At 44.9% G+C, this 18,604-nt stretch overlaps 1 protein-coding gene across 1 annotated transcript in view; it reads left to right on the top strand.

Annotated features, from left to right (window-relative positions):
- The window catches only part of terb1 (telomere repeat binding bouquet formation protein 1), a 155,842-nt gene that overhangs the window by 36,097 nt on the left and 101,141 nt on the right, over positions 1-18,604 (top strand). Inside the window, exon 6 of the mRNA XM_073069668.1 lies at positions 4,092-4,152. Within this exon, the coding sequence (XP_072925769.1) occupies positions 4,092-4,152 (61 nt within the window). The remainder of the gene's footprint in view (positions 1-4,091; positions 4,153-18,604) is intronic.

Genomic DNA, 18,604 nt, shown 5'->3' with positions numbered 1-18,604 from the left:
GAGGGCATGTCTCAGATGGTGAGGGTCCTTGGTGATGGATGCCGCCTCCTTGAGCACGGCCCCTTGAAGATACTGAGATTTGTGCCAATATGGAACTGGCTGAATCTACAAGCCTGTGCAGCCTTTTATGTTCCTCTGCTCTGGAGCCTCCATGCCAATTGGTGACGCAGCCAATCAGAATACTCTCCACTGTAAATCTATAGAAATATGCATGAGTCTTTGATGATGTACCAAATCTCAAATTCCTAGAGCTGATGGCATGCCTTCATGATTGCATCAATATGTTGGGATCAGAACAGATCCTTGGAGATACTAACAGCCAGGAATTTGTGACTGCGGATCCTTTTCACTGCTGACTCCTCATTGAGAGCTGGTGCATGTTCTCTAGAGTTCTGAATTGTCATCTGAGATTTTACCCCTTCTGAAGTCCGCCATTAATTACTTGATATTGCTGACGTTGAGTGTGAGGTTGTTGTGACACCACTCAACCAGCCAATCTATATAACTCTTGTATGCTTCTTGTTGCCATCTGAGCTTTTACCAACAACAGTGGTGTCATCTGAGAATTTATAGATGGTGTCTGAGTTATGCCTAGTTACACAGTTGTGGGTGTAGAGAGTTTAGAGAAGTAGGTTTAGCACACATCCTTGAGGTGTGTTAGTGTTGATTGTCAGCAAGGAGGAGATGTTACTGCTTACCTGAACTGACTGTAGTCTCCTGATGATAAAGGATCCAGTTGCAGAGGGAGGTACAATACAAGGATCCTGGTTTAGAGCTTGATAGTTAATACTGGGGAGATGATGATGTTCAATACTATTGATATATTATCAATAAACAACACTGGTGTAGGTTTTGCTGTTGACTTTGCATTCCTAAACAGAATGAAGAGCCAGTGAGATTGTGCCTGCTGTAGACTGTTCCTGCAAATAGGTGAACTCAAGTCAAGTCAGTTTTTATTGTCATTTTGACCATAACTGCTGGTACAATATGCAGTAAAAATGAGCCAATGTTTTTCAAGACCATGGTACTACATGAACAATACAAAAACTACACTAAACTACATAAACCAACACAAAAACTACACTAGACTACAGACCTACCCAGGACTGCATAAAGTACACAGAACAGTGAAGGCATTACAATAAATAATAAACAAGACAACAGGCACAGCAGTAGGTTAGTAGTCCTTTGGCTTGGGGGAAAATCTGTTACATAAATAGCTGAATGGTGGCGTCTGGGATTCCGTCCATTTTTGTACTCACGTTGAGTATTGCGTTGCCACAGATATAGTCCAATTTAATATCTTTTGGAGAGCAGAATGGATGGGCGAGCCGGCCGGCTAGGGCTTGCTTTTTTCCTGGCATGGTCTCCTGCCCGCTCGCCTCGCTTTCACTTGTAGTGGGTCCAAGTCTTTTCTCAGGCAGGAGATAATCCTAGCCATAACCAATTTCTCTAAGTGATAATCATTGAGGCAGCTGACTGCTTTTCTTGGGCACCAGTATGATTGCTGCCCTTTTGAAACAGATGGGAACTTCGGATCACAGTAGTGAATGGTTGAAAATGACTTTGAACACTCCAGCCAGTTGGTTGGCACAGGTTTTCAGTACCTGGCCAGGTGCACCATCAGGAACTGGCAACCTGCATGGTTCACTCTCTTGAATGTTCAGCCTCTGAGACAGAAATCACAGGGTCGTCTGTGGGGATTCACAGAAATGCAGTGTTATTCTCTCTTTCAAAGCATGCATAACGTGTTGAGCTCAACCAGGAGTGAATGTCACTGCCATTTGCACTGTAAGGTTTCACCTTATAAGAAATAATGGCATGAAAAACATGCTACAGCTGCTGTGTGTCTAATTGTGGCTCTAATTTCACATGGAATTGGTATTGCATTCTCATAATGGCTTTCTGTAGGGCGTTCCTGGATTCTTAAAGGATTCTGGACCACTGGTCCTAAATGCTACAGATCTGGCCCTCGGCACACTGCCAATCTCCTGGTTCATCCAGAATACCTGGTTTGGGAAGCCTGAGTATGTTCTCGAAGGCACGCACTCATCCACTCAGGTTTTGATAATGTGGGTGATGGCCATGATGTATTCATTCAGATCTGAAGATGAATCCCTGAGTATGGTTCAGTCCAACAAAGAGTTCTATAAACACCCCTGTGCCTCCCTTGACCATACCTCTTCCATGTGGTGAACAGTGAAGCCCTCAGGCTGGAGTGCTGTGCCCAGTGCAAGCTGAGCCATATCTCTGTGAAGCACTGTATATAACAGTGATAGTACAGCAATCTTTTCTGAGGTTTTGGTTTTTACTTTCCAGAGATGGGAGGGGAAAGCCCTGGGGCTCAGGATTCATTTTACTTACAGTCTTCACTATAAGCCACATTCCTTGAGCTTCCAGCTGCTGTACTAGCTCCCTGGATGGTTTGGAGTCTGGAAACTACAGGATCTTAAGAGCCCTAGTTGTTTTAAATGACATAAAACAATGTTGCTTATTGTAGTGACCCTGACAGCAGATTTCTGTTGTAATACAGTGCATTCCAGTTAATTGGGACACATCAGTAGTAGTACATTTTGGCTCAATTAAGCAGCTGCCCCAATTGGCCATAGTTTCATGGAGATAGTTAAAATGTATAAACACAAACTACCATTTCACTGAGTAACAATTTATGTATTTAAATGAAATAAAGAACAAATTAGAACACTACCAAAACCTCTACAGTGCTATAAAACTGTATTAGTTCCTAATAGTTAACAAAGGAGATATTCATTTTCCCTGTTGGTTTGATTGACTAAAAATGTACAAAATCAGTGCAGACAACTTGTGCAGAGAATGGACTATTTTCATACAATGCTTTAGACGACTGCTCCTCCAAATCTTTATTTTCATTGTAACATTCAAGGTGATTGTCAAAAACTTCAAATTCTTCATAGTTTCTAACTTGTTGAATCAGGGAACTCATTTTATTTTCACTTTTGGCCGTTTCTGGCATCTCCAAGTCTGAATACTTGAAACTGCAGTGATCAAAACAGTTCTGAATTGTCTTACTGCTTATTTCTTGCTGACTATCAGTGACAAAAATCACCGTATTTTGAACACAAACACTCACAACTGACGCTTTTTAAAAGCTGTTCATTTTAAACATTTCTTCTGAAATGAAGAATATAGATCATGGCTGGGGTCACTTGTCTTATAAAGACACTAACCAGAAGAAGGCAATGACAAACCACTTATGTAGAAAAATTCACCTCAAGCAATTGTGGTCAAGGATCATGATCGCCAATGTTACACAATATGCACATGATGATATAAAATTATAAGCGGTATAGATAGAGTAAATGCAAACAAGCTTCATCCCAATGAGGTTGGATGAAACTGCAACTAGAAGCCATAGTTTCAAAGTGAAAGTTGAAATATTTAAGGGGAACAGGAGGAGGAACTTCTTCACTTAGAGGGTGGTGAGAGTGTGGAATGGGCTGCCAGTGGAAGTGGTGGATACAGGATTGGTTTCAACATTTGAACTAAATTTGGATAGGTATATGGATGGGAGAAGACTGGTCGGGGTGCAGGTTAATGGGACTAGACAGATTAATAGTTTGGCATGGATTGAAGGGCCCATTTCTGTGTTGTAGTGCTCTACAACTCTATGACCTAAAGTGCTCTAAAGGAGAGCATGCAAATTCCTCATAGACAGCAGTGGAGATTGAAATCCAATCATTGGTGCTGTGGAGCAGCATCCCTACTGTCTGATTCACAGTGCCAATTATTTGGATCATTGTGATGTCCAGCTTGGTTCCATTCATTAACATAATTATACACTTTGTCCCATGACTTATGACCTGTAACACTGAGCTGAGCTTCAAATATAATTTGTTCATTGTCAGGACAATATATTAACAATTTCAATGTTGTTTACATCCACTCGTATCTGTTATTCTTTCCTCTATCTTCTCTATACGAGACCTATCCTTAATTCAGCACAACTTTCATTAATCAGTTCATTAATCTATTAATTGATTAATCTATTTGCATTGTCTCCTAGTTGAAATGAATTGAAATCCAAACAAATGCTTTTTGGCACTTTTTTTTAGAGATTGGACAAGCGTTGGCAAGATCAACAGGGTGTATTGATATTCTTCTAAATTTGTTCAGGTAATTAGCAAAATCTAAATTTGATATATTTCATGTTATTCTCAAGAGTGAAATGTTGAAATTTATGCAATAAAAATGAAATTATGCCATTGGGATATTAAAGCAAATTAATTTGCAACACAGCTTGTTTAAATGCCAAGGGATTTCAGTCAATAATTCTTAGGAACAAATGAGGAAGATGTGTGTTTATTAATTTTATTTTAATGTTATTTTGAAATAAAAGAGTTAACTTAAGACTGATTAAGATATTGGATAGACACTGGTATAATTTCATTTGGCTGAACCGGATATGTGAATGAATGGTACCTGTTCATTGTCTCGTTCCCAAAAGTGACATTAAAGTACAAGGGGAATGGGAATAGAATCCTGGAATTTTAAGGCACAGAAAGTAATTTGGCTGCATCCAAAGAAAAATAAACTAAGTTGATCCACTTCCCAGCTCTGTGGTTACAACTCTTCAATTGCTTATTCAGATACATTTTAAACATAATAGTTATTACCTCCACTACTCTTATAGTGAATTCTTATTGAATAAAATAAAATTTCCACAACTCTTTCTAATCCTTCCTTCAAATAACTTAAACCTCTCTTTCCCGAGTTACTCACTGAGAAAGTGAAGTTCTGTCTGTGTATCCTCCCAAGAACATAGAACACAGCACAGTGAATTGAATTGACTTTATTACATACATCCCTCACTTACATAAGGAGTAAAAATCTTTGCATTATGTCTTCATCTAAATGTGAATGCAATTTAGAGTAATTTGTAATAAATAGTATGTACAACAGAACAGTCAGTATAGCATAGAAATACAATTGTGACAGCGTGAATTAATCAGTCTGATGGCTTGGTGGAAGAAGCTGTCCTGGAGGCTTTTATTCTGTAGTACCATTTCCCAGATGGTAGCAGCTGGAACAGTTTGTGGTTGGGTTGACTCGGGCCCTTTTTACACATATGTAAATGTCCTGAATAGTGGGAAATTCACATCTACAGATGCGCTGAACTGTCCGCACTACTCTCTGCAGAGTCCTGTGACTGAGGGAAGTACAGTTCTCGTACCAGGCAGTGATGCAGCCAGTCAAGATGCTCTCAATTGTGCCCCTATAGCCCTTTTGGCCCACGATGTTGTGCTGGCCTATTAACCTACTCCATGATCAATCTAACCCTTCCCTCCCACATAGCCGTCCATTTTCTTTTGTTAATGCGCCTATCTTTGAATTTCTTAAATATCCCTAATGTATCTCCCTCTACCATTAGTTCAGCCAGTGCATTGTACAAACCTAACACTCTGGGTAAAAAAAACTACTGATATTGCTCATATATTTTCCTTCATTCATCTTAAATTTATGCCCCCTGGGAAGAAACCGCTGATTATCCACTTGGTCTATGCCTCTTATCATCTTGCACACCTCGATCCACCTCTTTCAGTCCAAAGACAAAATCCCTAGTCACTCAAAGCAAGGCTGCCTTATAATTTTATATGTCTCAGCTAAAACATCCCACATTCTCCTTTGTTCTGCAGAAAGCAACACCAGCCTGGCTGGCCTCTTATCATAACTGAAAGTAAGTCTTTGCACCTTTTCTCCTGCTCTTATACCCTCCAGAGAGTGGTGACGAGAGCTGGAGTATTTTTGCTGTGCCCTAAGTAGTGTTTGGTACAGTCTAACATGATCAGTGCATCAATCTATAGACACAAGTACTCTTTATGCTTCTCATGGAATACAGTGTTAGGAGATGTAAGATAATGCATTTTGGAAAAGGGAACAATAGTGCAGACTATTACCTAAATGGGGAGAAAAATCAAATATCAGTGGTACAGAGGGACTTAGGAGACTCCCAGAAGGTTAATTTACAGTTTGAGTCTGTGGTAAAGAAGCCAAATTCAATGTTGGCATTTATTTCAAGGGGAATAGAAAATAAAAGCAAGGAGATAATGCTGAGCCTTTATAAGACGTTAGTCAGGCCACACAGAGTATTATCAACAGTTTTGGGCCCCATAACTCTGAAAAGATATGTTGCCTTTGGAGAGTCTTGAGGAGGTTCACGGGGATGATTCCGGGAATGAACTGGTTAACATTTGAGGAGCGTTTGACAGCTTTGGGCCTGTACTCACTGGAATTTAGAAGAATGCAGGTGGGGGATCTCATTGAAACCTACCAAATGTTGAAAGGTCTAGATAAGGTGGATGTGGAGAGGATGTTTCCTCTGATGGCAGTTTCCAGAACTAGAGGACACAGCCTCAAAATTGAGGGGCAGCCTTTTAGAAAAGAGGTAAGGGGGAATTTTTTTTTAGCCTGAGAGAATTGAATCTGTGGAATGCTCTGCCACAGACTGCAGTGGAGACTGCAGCGAAGTCCATGGGTATATTTAAAGCAAAAGTTGATAGTTTCCTGATTGGTCAGCTCATCAAAGGATATGCTGAGAAGGCAGGTGTGTGGGTTTGAGTGGGATCCAGGATCAGCCATGATGGAATGGCGAAGCAGACTCAATGTGCTGAATGGCCTAATTCTACTCCTATCTACATGTCCTGCTAGTTTTTTTTCAGGAACCTTTTGTTCCTGCACGCATTTAATTATTCCATCATACTTTGACCAGATTGTCTGGTGTTCCAACTGGTAATTCTGTTAAATCTTTTTTCTGGCTAAAGTACTGGCCACCTACCAAATGCTCCTTACTACATGCTTGGGGGCCAGAATCTTTCAACCTTTTCATCAGTGGGTATGTCTCCCCCATACACCTTCCACCACACGCCCCCCCAATTACCATTCAGTGTTTCCAGCTCTGAACTCCTGAATGATTGGAGGATTCCAGCCGAAAGAATGCCCACCCGTTTCCCCTGGCTGTTCCCAGTTTCTCTGTTTAATGTATGACTCCAGCAGGGGTGTGGGTAGAGAGTGAATTTTATAAATATTGTCTGCACAATGGTTTTTGGGAGTGTAACATGTATTATACTTGTTGTGATGGGAGATTTTAATTTCCCAAATATAGATTGGCATCTCCCCTAGAGCAAGGGGTTTAGATGGGTGGAGTTTGTTAGGTGTGTTCAGGAAGGTTTTTTGACACAATATGTAGATAAGCCTACAAGAGGAGAGGTTGTACTTGATTTAGTATTGGGAAATGAGCCTGGTCAGGTGTCAGATCTCTCAATGGGAGAGCATTTTGCAGACAGTGATCATAATTCTATCTCCTTTACCATAGCATTGGAGAGAGATAGGAACAGACAAGTTAGAAAAGTGTTTAATTGGAGTAAGGGGAATTATGAGGCTATCAGGCAGGAAGTTGGAAGCTTAAATTGGAAACAGATGTTCTCAAGGAAAAGTAATGTGGCGAATGTTCAGGGAATATTTGTGTGAAGTTCTACATAGGTATGTTCCAATGAGACAGGGAAGTTATGGTAGGGTGCAGGAACCATGGTGTACAAAGGCTGTAATAAATCTGGTCAAGAAGAAATGAAAAGCTTACAAAAGGTTCAGAGAGCTAGGTAATATTAGAGATCTAGAAGGTTATAAGGCTAACAGGAAGGAGCTTAAGAAGGAAATTAGGAGAGCCAGAAGGGGGCATGAGAAGGCCTTGGCGGGCAGGATTAAGGAAAACCCCAAGGCACTCTACAAGTATGTGAAGAGCTGGAGGATAAGACGTGAAAGAATAGGACCTATCAAATGTGACAGTGGGAAATTGTGTATGGAACCGGAGGAAATAGCAGAGGTATTTAATGAATACTTTACTTCGGTATTCACTATGGAAAAGGCTCTTGGTGATAATAGTGACGACTTGCAGCAGATTGAAAAGCTTGAGCATGTACGTAGGTTTTAAGAAGAGGATGTGATGGAGCTTTTGGAAAGCATCAAGTTGGATAAGTCGCCTGGCCCGGATGAGATGTACCCCAGGCTACTGTGGGAGGCGAGGAAGGAGATTGCTGAGCCTCTGGCGATGATCTTTGCTTTGTCAATAGGGATGGGAGAGGTTCCAATAAATTGGAGGGTTGCAAATGTTGTTTCTTTATTCAAAAAAGGGAGTAGAGATAGACCAGGAAGTTGTAGACCAGTGAGTCTTACCTCAGTGGTTGATAAGTTGATGGAGAAGATCCTGAGAGGCAGGATTTATGAACATTTGGAGAGGTATAATATGATTAGGAAAAGTCAGCATGGCTTTGTCAAGGGCAGGTCGTGCCTTACAAGCCTGATTGAATTTTTTGAGGATGTGACTAAACACATTTATGTAGGAAGAGCAGTAGATGTAGTGTATATGGATTTTAGCAAGGCATTTGATAAGGTACCCCATGCAAGGTTATTGAGAAAGTAAGGAGGCATGGGATCCAAAGTGACATTGCTTTGTGGATCGAGAACTGGCTTGCCCGCAGAAGGTTAAGAGTGGTTGTAGATGGGTCATATTCTGCATGGAGGTTGGTCACCAGTGGAGTGCCTCAGGTATCTGTTCTGGGACCCTTACTCTTTGTGATTTTTATAAATGACCTGGATGAGGAAGTGGAGTGATGGGCTAGTAAATTTGCTGTAAATTTGTTGAAGGTGTTGTGGATAGTGTGGAGGGCTGTCAGAGGGTACAGCAGGACATTGATAGGATGAAAAATTGGGCATCCTATCTGAGGTAACAGTTGCCGTAGAGTTTATCCATCCTGTCATTCCAAATCCACATATGAATTATCACCGAAAGTGACTTGCCACAGGGATATCATCTTCAAAGGATTACCATACCACATTCCCAGGCAAAGGTTAACACATAAGTGGTCTCCACAGGATATCCCAAACAAAATCCACTCCCATCGATTATACGAGGTGACCGTCATACATTCGATGTGCACTGGATCGATAATCAACCCACCCTTGTGGGCATAGGAGAGTTCCAGACCCCAGCTGCAACAAGCTGAAGCTACTGGCTTTTTCCAGTCTTGCTCACTCTCCCCCCCCCCCCCCCTCCCTCTCTCTCTCGGTGTTTTAAACATCCACAAGCAACACCGTCAGCCGGTGACTGACATCATAGTCCCGCCTCACTTAAGCACTCACTTAAAGTGACAGTCCACAGCAAACAAAACCTATGGGTTCGTAACACCACTCCATCTATGCTTCTCACAATCTTATAAACCTCTATCAGATCTCCTCTCAGCCTCCAGTGCTCTAGAGAAAACTCAAGTTTATCCGGCCTCTTGTGATAGTATAGGCCGTCTAAACCTGGCAGCATCCTGGTAAACCTCTTCAGCACCCTCTCCAAAGCCTCAACATCCTTCTTATAGTGGGGTGACCAGAACTGGGTGCGATACTCCAGATGTGGCCTAACCAGAGTTTTATAAAGTTGCAACATAACCTCTTGACTTTTGAACTCAAAAGAGATTAACTTGTTACTATCACATTGCTGTTTAATGATGCTTCTTCTGCACATTGGGCTGTATATATTACAGTGATTAAACTTCAATAAAATACTTCATTGGTGTCCTGAGGTCACTGAGGCCAAGCAGCATCTATGTAGGTAAAAAAAAGTATAAATATTTTTGGTAATGACCAACCGCCAGAAACTAACACACAGCTGTGGAACTGAGTTTTGGTAAAAGCTTTATGAAAAACATAAGATGAACAAGGCAAATGAGACAGAAGGCAATCCCTTCGGAGAGAGAAGCAGAGCTTTTACAGGTAGGCATTAATAGAAGAGAAATGCTAGTGAATTAAATAGCACAAAAACAAAATACATGTACTACAGATGCTACAAATTCAAGATAGAAGCACAAAATTCTGGAAATATTCAACAAGCATCTATACTACCAGAGAGAGAAGACTGCCTTCTGATCGCTGGTGGGGGTCATCTGCTGCTGGAGAGGGAGGCCTATGTGGCCTGCTGCTGTGCCCGGAGAATTTTACCCAGGTTTTTCTGCATTTTGGATATGGGCTTGGGACTATAGACTTTTTTCCCCTCAGTTTTATAGTTTTCTTTATATAATGTGTTTTTTGCACAATTTTTTTTGTATGGTGGAGGGAGATTTGGGAGTTGATGATCCTTTCTGATTTTTTTTATTTTTTTGTGCAGGTTAGGGGGAATTTCAGGGCTGATGATCGTGTTGCTATTCTTTTCTTTCTTGGTTTCATGGCTATCTGGATAAGAATTTCAAAGTTGTATACTTTGATAATAAATGAATCTTTGATGGACAGAGAAAAAGTGTGTCTAAAATCCACTAACTTTATTATTATTTGATACTGTAATGAATAATCTCATAGTACTGCGACCAACTTTCTCCCTCCCTTAGTAGCACTAGTTCCTTGATTGGGTACAACTCCAAAGCTCGAAGATTAACATCTCACCTTCCTATTACAACCCGTCGATCTCAATGCTGCAATCAACCATTTTGGATAACCAGTCTTTCCAGTTGAAACTTGAATGACCCAACGCTGTCTCAAGGTCATTAATCTCTCCACAACTGCTATCTCACTTCTTGATTATTTCTTTCAGTATTCATTTTTATTTCATTTTCCAACAATTAGATAGATAGGTAGATAGATACTTTATTCATCCCCATGGGGAAATTCAACATTTTTTCCAATGTCCCATACACTTTTGTAGCAAAACTAATTACATACAATACTTAACTCAGTATAATATGATATGCATCTAAAATCACCCTCTCAAAAAGCATTAATTAAAGCATTAAAAAGTTCTTAAATAGTTTACTAAAATACATTGAATGGTAACTTAAGCTCAGTCCTAACCCCAGCACTTTAACATATCTTACCCCTGGCGGTTGAATTGTAAAGCCGAATGGCATTGGGGAGTAATGATCTCTTCATCCTGTCTTGTTCCATATTTGAGAAGCATGGCAATTCTTTATTTTGTTGTCCTTTATTTCCCTACCAGACAGATCAGCTGCAATTAACCAGCTTCCACCAATCTCTCAGTGGCATCAACACCATTTGCAATATTCACTTTAGTAACAAACTATCCCTTTGTAGATACACAACAGTAGTCAACTGTATGTCTGTTTAATGCAGTAATGGTCAATGATTAATGTTAGAACCTAGGGAAGAGGAGAGTAGATAATAAAATTGAATGTCAGAGAGTGATAAATGGATTTTCCCGTGCTAGATATTGCCACTGCTTGGCAGTTGAGTTCATGAATGTTAATCAGTCCAGTCTAATTTACTGAGGCAACAAGAAATGTAGACTGTGTCCATGGAAGTGTGGCTTGCCACTTATCAGTCCAGTGTGCTTTACTGAGGCAGCAAGATGCATAAACATAGTCCATTGAGGGGAGACTGGTTTCCATGAAGTGTTAAGCTGTGAATACAACTCTGCTGTTTCTAGTGGTCTCAAATTAGGGTTTCTTGCAGTCACAGGCAAGAAAGTTGCCAAGACAGTTTCCTTTCTATGGTGCATTGATAAAAATAGATGAGGGTTAAGAGGGACGTGCTAAATTTCTTTACCCTCCTGAGAAAGTAGAGGCTTTCTTGGCGGTGACATCTGTTTGGTTGGATCAAGATTGTTAATTGGTGATGTTCACTCTTAGGAATGTGAAGATATCAACTCTCTTGACCTCAACTCCATTGATGTAAATAGGAGCATATGGTCTGCCCTCATTCCTAAAATCAACAAACAACTTTTTTGTTCAGCTGACATTGAAAGAAAGAGCGTTATGAAACCATGCCACTAGGCTCTCTATCTCCTTCCTGCGCTCCAGCTTATTGTTACTTGAAATTCCACTCACAGTCATGAGTATATAGATTCAAACTTCAAAGTAAATTTACTATCAAAGTACATACATACACTATATGTCACTATATACAACCCTGGGATTTATTTTCTTTTGGCAATCACACTAAGTACAATAAATACAACAGAATCAATGAAAGAACTAGCCCAACAGGATGGGCAACCAAAAAAATAAGGTAGTAGCACAGGGAGCTGAAAACATGGCCTCTGAGGCACCACTGTTGAGGTCGATTGTGGCAGAGTTGTTGCTGTCTAAATTCACTGATTGCAGTCTGATAGTCAAAAAAACACAATTAGAATTAGTATCACTGTCTTATATGATGTGAAATTTGTGTTGAAACAGCAGTGTATAGTGTAATGACTATATTGTAGCGGTGTGCTACACGCAGCGCTAAAATAACGACACGGAGTTGGTAAACTGCAGTCAAAGTTAACTTTACACGAACTCAACAGCCTTGCTTTAAAGCCTCCTTCAACCCGCCCCCCCCCCCCCCCGTGGGCGCTGATGCTCCTAAAGACACGTACTCACAAACCCCCGTAGGCTATCTCCCTTAGCCGGAACGCTGGCTAATTGTGAGCCGGTTCGAGTGTGCCAGGAAATGGGTCGCCACATAACCCCCCCCCCCCCCCCCCCCCCCCCCCCAGAACCGGCGATACAAACCCCAATGTCCACAGTCTGGGCCGGAACCTGTTTGGGAGGTCGGCCTCTGCGCCGCGGTGCCGGAAACTCGACCGGTTCCGCCAGGTCCACATGGGCCGGTTTGAGTTGGTCCACCGTGAAAACTTCCCTCTCTCCCCCCCAACGTCCAGCACGAATGTGGACCCGTTGTTCCTGAGCACTGTGAACGGCCCCTCGTAGGGCCGTTGCAGCGGTGGCCGATGCCCACCCTTCCGTACAAACACAAACTTACAGTTCTGCAGGTCTTTGGGTACGCAGGTCGGGTTCTGCCCATGCTGCGAAGTGGGTATGGGGGCCAGGGCACCAAGCCTCTTGCGTAGTCTGCCCAGGACTGCTGCGGGTTCTTCCTCTCGCCCCATTGGGGCTGGTATGAACTCCCCGGGAACAACCAGGGGTGCGCCGTGCGGATGCCGAGTAGGACCCAGGGAAGCTTGTCCGCCCAGTTAGCTCCTCGCAGGTGGGCCATGAGAGCCGACTTCAGGTGACGGTGGAAACGCTCCACTAGTCCGTTCAACTGTGGGTGGTAGGCAGTGGTGTGGTGCAGCTGAGTCCCCAACAAGCTGGCCATCGCTGACCACAGGCTGGAGGTGAACTGGGCGCCTTTGTCGGAGGTAATGTGGGCCGGTACACCAAAGCGGGACACCCAGGTGGCGATCAGTGCCCGGGTGCAAGATTCGGAGGTGGTGTCGGTGAGCGGGACCACCTCTGGCCATCCTGTGAACCGGTCCACGATAGTCAGGAGGTGCCGCGCTCCGCATGACACTGGCAGAGGGCCCATGATATCCACATGAATGTGGTCGAAACGCCGGTGGGTGGGGTGGAACTGCTGCGGCGGGGCCGTGGTGTGTCGCTGCACTTGGCCGTCTGGCAGTGCATGCACGTTCTGGCCCATTCACGGTCCTGCTTGCGGAGTCCGTGCCAAACAAACCTGCTGGAGACCATCCGGACGGTAGTGCGGATGGAGGGGTGCGCCAAGTTATGAATAGAGTCGAAAACACGTCGTCGCCAAGGTGGCGGGACGACGGGACGGGGCTGGCCGGTGGCGACGTCACAGAGTAGGGTCCTTTCACCTGGGCCTACGGGGAGGTCCTGGAGCTGCAAACTGGAGACTGCGGTCCTGTAACTCGGGATCTCCTCATCTGCCTGCTGTGCCTCTGCCAGCGCCTCAAAGTCTACCCCCTGGGAAAGGGCGTGAATGTTAGGGCGAGAGAGCGCATCTGCCACAACATTGTCCTTACCCGAGATGTGCCGGACGTCCGTCGTGTATTGAGAGAAGTAGGACAGATGGCGCTGCTGGCAGGACGACCAGGGATCGGACACCTTTGTGAACGTAAAGGTAAGTGGTTTGTGGTCCGTGAACGCGGTGAAGGGCCTACCTTCTAAGAAGTAACTGAAATGCCGGATTGCCAGGTATAGCGCCAACAGTTCCCAGTCGAAAGCACTGTATTTGAGCTCGGGTGGCCGCAGGTGTTTGCTGAAAAACGCCAGGGGTTGCCAGCGGCCCGCGATGAGCTGCTCCAGTACCCCACCGACTGCCGTATTAGATGCGTCCACTGTGAGGGCGGTAGGGACGTCCATTCTGGGGTGCACTAGCATTGCGGCGTTTGCCAAGGCATCCTTCGTTTGAATGAAAGCAGCAGCGGACTCCTCATCCCAGGTAATGTCCTTGCCCGGACCGGACAGCAAGGCGAACAGGGGGCGCATGATCCGGGCAGCTGAAGGGAGGAAACGGTGGTAGAAATTGACCATACCTACGAATTCCTGAAGGCCTTTGATCGTGGTGGGTCGGGGGAAATGGCGGACCGCATCTACCTTAGCGGGCAGAGGGGTTGCCCCGTCTTTAGTAATCCTGTGGCACAGGAAGTCGATGGTGTCGAGCCCGAACTGGCATTTGGCCGGGTTGATTGTCAGGCCGTATTCACTCAGTCGGGCATAGAGTTGTCGGAGGTGGGACAGATGCTCCTGACGACTGCTGCTGGCTATGAGGATGTCGTCCAAATAGATGAATGCGAAGTCCAGGTTGCGTCCCACCGCGTCCATCAACCACTGGAACGTCTGTGCGGCATTCTTCAGGCCGAACAGCATGCGGAGGAACTCGAAAAGGCCGAACGGGGTGATGAGAGCCGTTTTGGGGACGTCGTCCGGATGCATCGGGATTTGATGGTATCCGCGGATGAGGTCTACCTTGGAGAAGATCTGTGCGCCGTGCAGGTTTGCTGCAAAGTTCTGAATGTGCGGCACAGGGTAGCGGTCCGATGTTGTAGCCTCGTTCAGCCTGCAGTAGTCGCCGCACGGTCTCCAGCCCCGTCGCTTTGGGCACCATGTGCAGGGGGGAGGCCCATGGGCTGTCGGACCGCCGGATGATCCCCAATTCCTCCATCCTTTTGAACTCCTCCTTCGCTTGTCGGAGCTCATCCGGGGAAGTCGCCGAGCACGGGCGTGGAGGGGTGGTCCCTGGGTGGTGATGTGGTGCTGTACGCTGTGTCGGGGCATGGCTGCCGCGAACTGCGGTGCCAGAACCGATGGGAAATCCGCCAGGACCCTGGTGAAGTCGTTGTCGGACAGCGTGATGGAGCCGATGTGAGGGGTTGGCAACTGGGCTGCACCCAGGGAGAACGTCTGAAAGGTCTCGGCGTGAACCAGTCTCTTCCTGGGCAGGTCGACCAGTAGGCTGTGAGCCCGCAAAAAATCCGCACCCAGAAGCGGTTGGGCTACGGCGGCCAGTGTGAAGTCCCACGTGAACTGGCTGGAGCCGAACCGTAGCTGCACCGGACGGGTGCCATAGGTCCTTATTGTGCTGCCATTCGCGGCCCTCAGGGGGGGACCCGGCGCCCTGCTGCGGATGTCGTAACTCGTCGGAGGCAAGACGCTGATCTTGGCACCGGTGTCGACCAAAAAACGGCGTCCCGACCGCTGGTCCCACACATTCAGGAGGCTATCCCGACGGCCAGCCACCGTAGCCATCAGCGACGGCTGGCCCTGGCGTTTCCTGGGAAACTGGCAGGGCAGGCGACACCGGCGGGCTTCTGCGCCCCACCGCTGATGGTAGAAACACCATTGCTTGTTGGGCTCCACACCCTTGCCTCTGGGGTTAGCGGGCTCTGCGGCCGGGCCTGGACTGGTTTGCTGCTGGGAGCGTGGCCGGGTGATCAGTGAGATGGACGCCCCAATCACCTTCTTGGCGTTCCACAGCAAGTCTGCCCGGGCTGCCACCTTCCGGGGGTCGCTGAAATCCGTGTCGGACAGCAGCAGGCATATGTCCTCGGGCAGCTGCTCCAGGAATGCCTGCTCAAACATGAGGCAGGGTGTGTGTCCGTCGGCCAGAGACAACATCTCCTTCATTAAAGCTGATGGAGGCCTGTCTCCCAAGCCATCCAGGTGCAGTAAACGGGCAGCTCACTCGCGGCGTGAGAGCCCGAAAGTCCTTATGAGCAGGGCTTTGAATTCCGTGTACTTGCCGTCCGCCGGGGGAGACTGTACAAACTCCGCAACCTGGGCCGCTGTGTCCTGGTCGAGGGAGCTCACCACGTAGTAGTAACGGGTGTCCTCTGAGGTTATCTGCCGAACGTGGAATTGGGCTTCTGCTTGCTGAAATCATAGGTGAGGTTGTAGCATCCAGAAGCTTGGCAGTTTCAACGAAACCGCATGAACAGATGCGGCGTCGGTCATCTCCGGTCCAAAGATCGCTTGGACCGTCGGGGTCACCAATTGTAGCGGTGTGCTACACACAGCGCTAAAATAACGACACGGAGTCGGTAAACTGCAGTCAAAGTTAACTTTATTCGAACTCAACAGCCTTGCTTTAAAGCCTCCTTCAACCCGCCCCCCGTGGGCGCTGATGCTCCTAAAGACACGTACTCACAAACCCCCGTAGGCTATCTCCCTTAGCTGGAACGCTGTCTAATTGTGAGCCGGTTCGGGTGTGCCAAGAAATGGGTCGCCACAATATAAAATACAAAAGCAAATAAATGGTGCAAAAAAAACAAGGAATGCCTAAGTAGTGGATTTATGGCCAATTCGGAAACTTGATGCCAAGGGGAAGAAACTGTTTCTGAAAAATTGGGCATTGGTCTTCAGGCTCCAATATCTTCTCCCAAATCAAAGTAACACAAATAAAGCATGTCCTAGATCAGGGGTTCCCAACCTGGAGTCCATAGACCCCTTGGTTAATGGTAAGGGTCTATGGCAGGGGACAGCAACCTTTTTGCCTCTGTGGGCCGGATCGCATATTAACGAGCAGACAGTGGGCCAGATAAATGCCATAAAAAAACTTGAAATATGGGAATTATCCATTTAAATGCATCTAATTATGTTTTGCCTCAAATTATTGAATAACGCATGCTAGAAAATCATTTGTGTTTAACCAAGGATGCCAATTAGTAATCAAAGAACTCAGTTTATTTGCTATTTATTTCAATCATCTTTTGAATCTATTAAAAGTACACAAAGAATATTTAAACATAAAACATATGAACATGATGCACTGAATGGTGGTAAATTAAGTATAATAAAAAAGAAAATTTTAATGCAAACAGTCGATAAATCAATGTGAAACTTGATGCTGTTTGTTGCTTGAAAGCTTCTCAATATTGGGTGTCAGACTAGTTGATGCGAAGAGCAAGACATTATCCAGATGGGCATCAATCTTGTCCTCAAATGGTTCTTGGTGTGCTTCATTTTTGAAAATGATTGCTCACACAAATAAGTGCTGCCAAACAACAACTGTTGCCTGGGTGGTTCACCAGTTGCAGCTTTATGGGAGAGTGGCAAAGAGAAAGCCACTGTTGAAAAAAACTCACATGAAATCTCAACTAGAGTTTGCCAGAAGAAATGTGGGAGACTCTGAAGTCAGCTGGAAGAAGATTCTATGGTCTGATGAAACCAAAATTGAGCTTTTTGGCCATCAGACTAAATGCTATGTTTGCCATAAGATAAAAACACTGCACATCATCAAAAACACACAATTCCTACCGGGAAGCATGGTTAGCTTCATTATGCTGTGCGGACATTCACTGCAGCAGACCCTGGAAGGCTTGTGAAGGTACAGGACAAAATGAATGCAGCAAAATATAGGGAAATCCTGGAGGAAAACCTGATGCAGTCTGCAAGAGAACTTGTGCAGTTTTGGAAAGAACGGGGAAAAATTGCAGTGTCCAGATATGCAAAGCTGATAGAGACCTATCCACACAGATTGGCTCTAATTGCTGCAAAAGGCGCATCTACTAAATACTGACATGGGGGGTTGGTGAACACTTACGAAATTGATTATTTTGTGTTCACATTTGTAATTAATTTACTTTGTAGAGAACTGTTTCCACTTTGACACAAAAGAGTCTTTTTCTGTTGATCAGTGTCAAAAAAGCCAAATTAAAATCCACTGTGATTCATTGTTGTAAAACAACATGAAAACTTCCAAGGGGGGGTGGCGTGTATACTTTTTATAGGCACTGTAAATCCTCCAAAATATCAACACTTAGGAACTTGAAGCTGCTCACCCTATCTGCTGCTGATCCCTCAATGAGAACTGCAGTGTGCTCCCTGATCCTCCTCTTGAAGTCCACAATCAACTCCTCCTTGGTCTTGCTGACATTTAGTATGTATCCGTGTTGTCATGGATTCTACCAACAGTGGGATTCCTCCTCCAGTGAGTTGTTTAATTATTCCCCAGAATTCATGACTGAGCATGGTAGGACTGCAGATCTTAAGGTTGTGGGATTACCGAGCTCTGTCTGTTTCTGTTGTCTGGCTTTCAGTACCCGTCTTGTAACTTCATTGATTGATCTCTCATTCTGGGGCATGCCTGCTACTGCTCCTGGCATGCCCTCCTGCACTCTTCATCTAACTAGAGCCAGTCACTTGGTTGATGGAAATGGTGGAGCAGGGGAATGAGTACAATTCTGAGGCCCATATAAACTCATGGAGGCCTAGTCCCAAGCGGCTTGATATGTTTGCAATTGGCTCCATTTAGTAGAGTGGTAGTAGCATAATGAAGTGTATTTTTGCTGTGAACAAAGGATTTTGTCTCAACAAAGACAGTATGGTGGCCATTCTTGCTATTGCTGTCATGT

The sequence above is a fragment of the Hemitrygon akajei genome, chromosome 17, assembly GCF_048418815.1.
Source record: "Hemitrygon akajei chromosome 17, sHemAka1.3, whole genome shotgun sequence".
NCBI classification, from domain to species: Eukaryota; Metazoa; Chordata; class Chondrichthyes; order Myliobatiformes; family Dasyatidae; genus Hemitrygon; species Hemitrygon akajei.
This window is presented reverse-complemented; position numbering and strand designations above follow the sequence as displayed.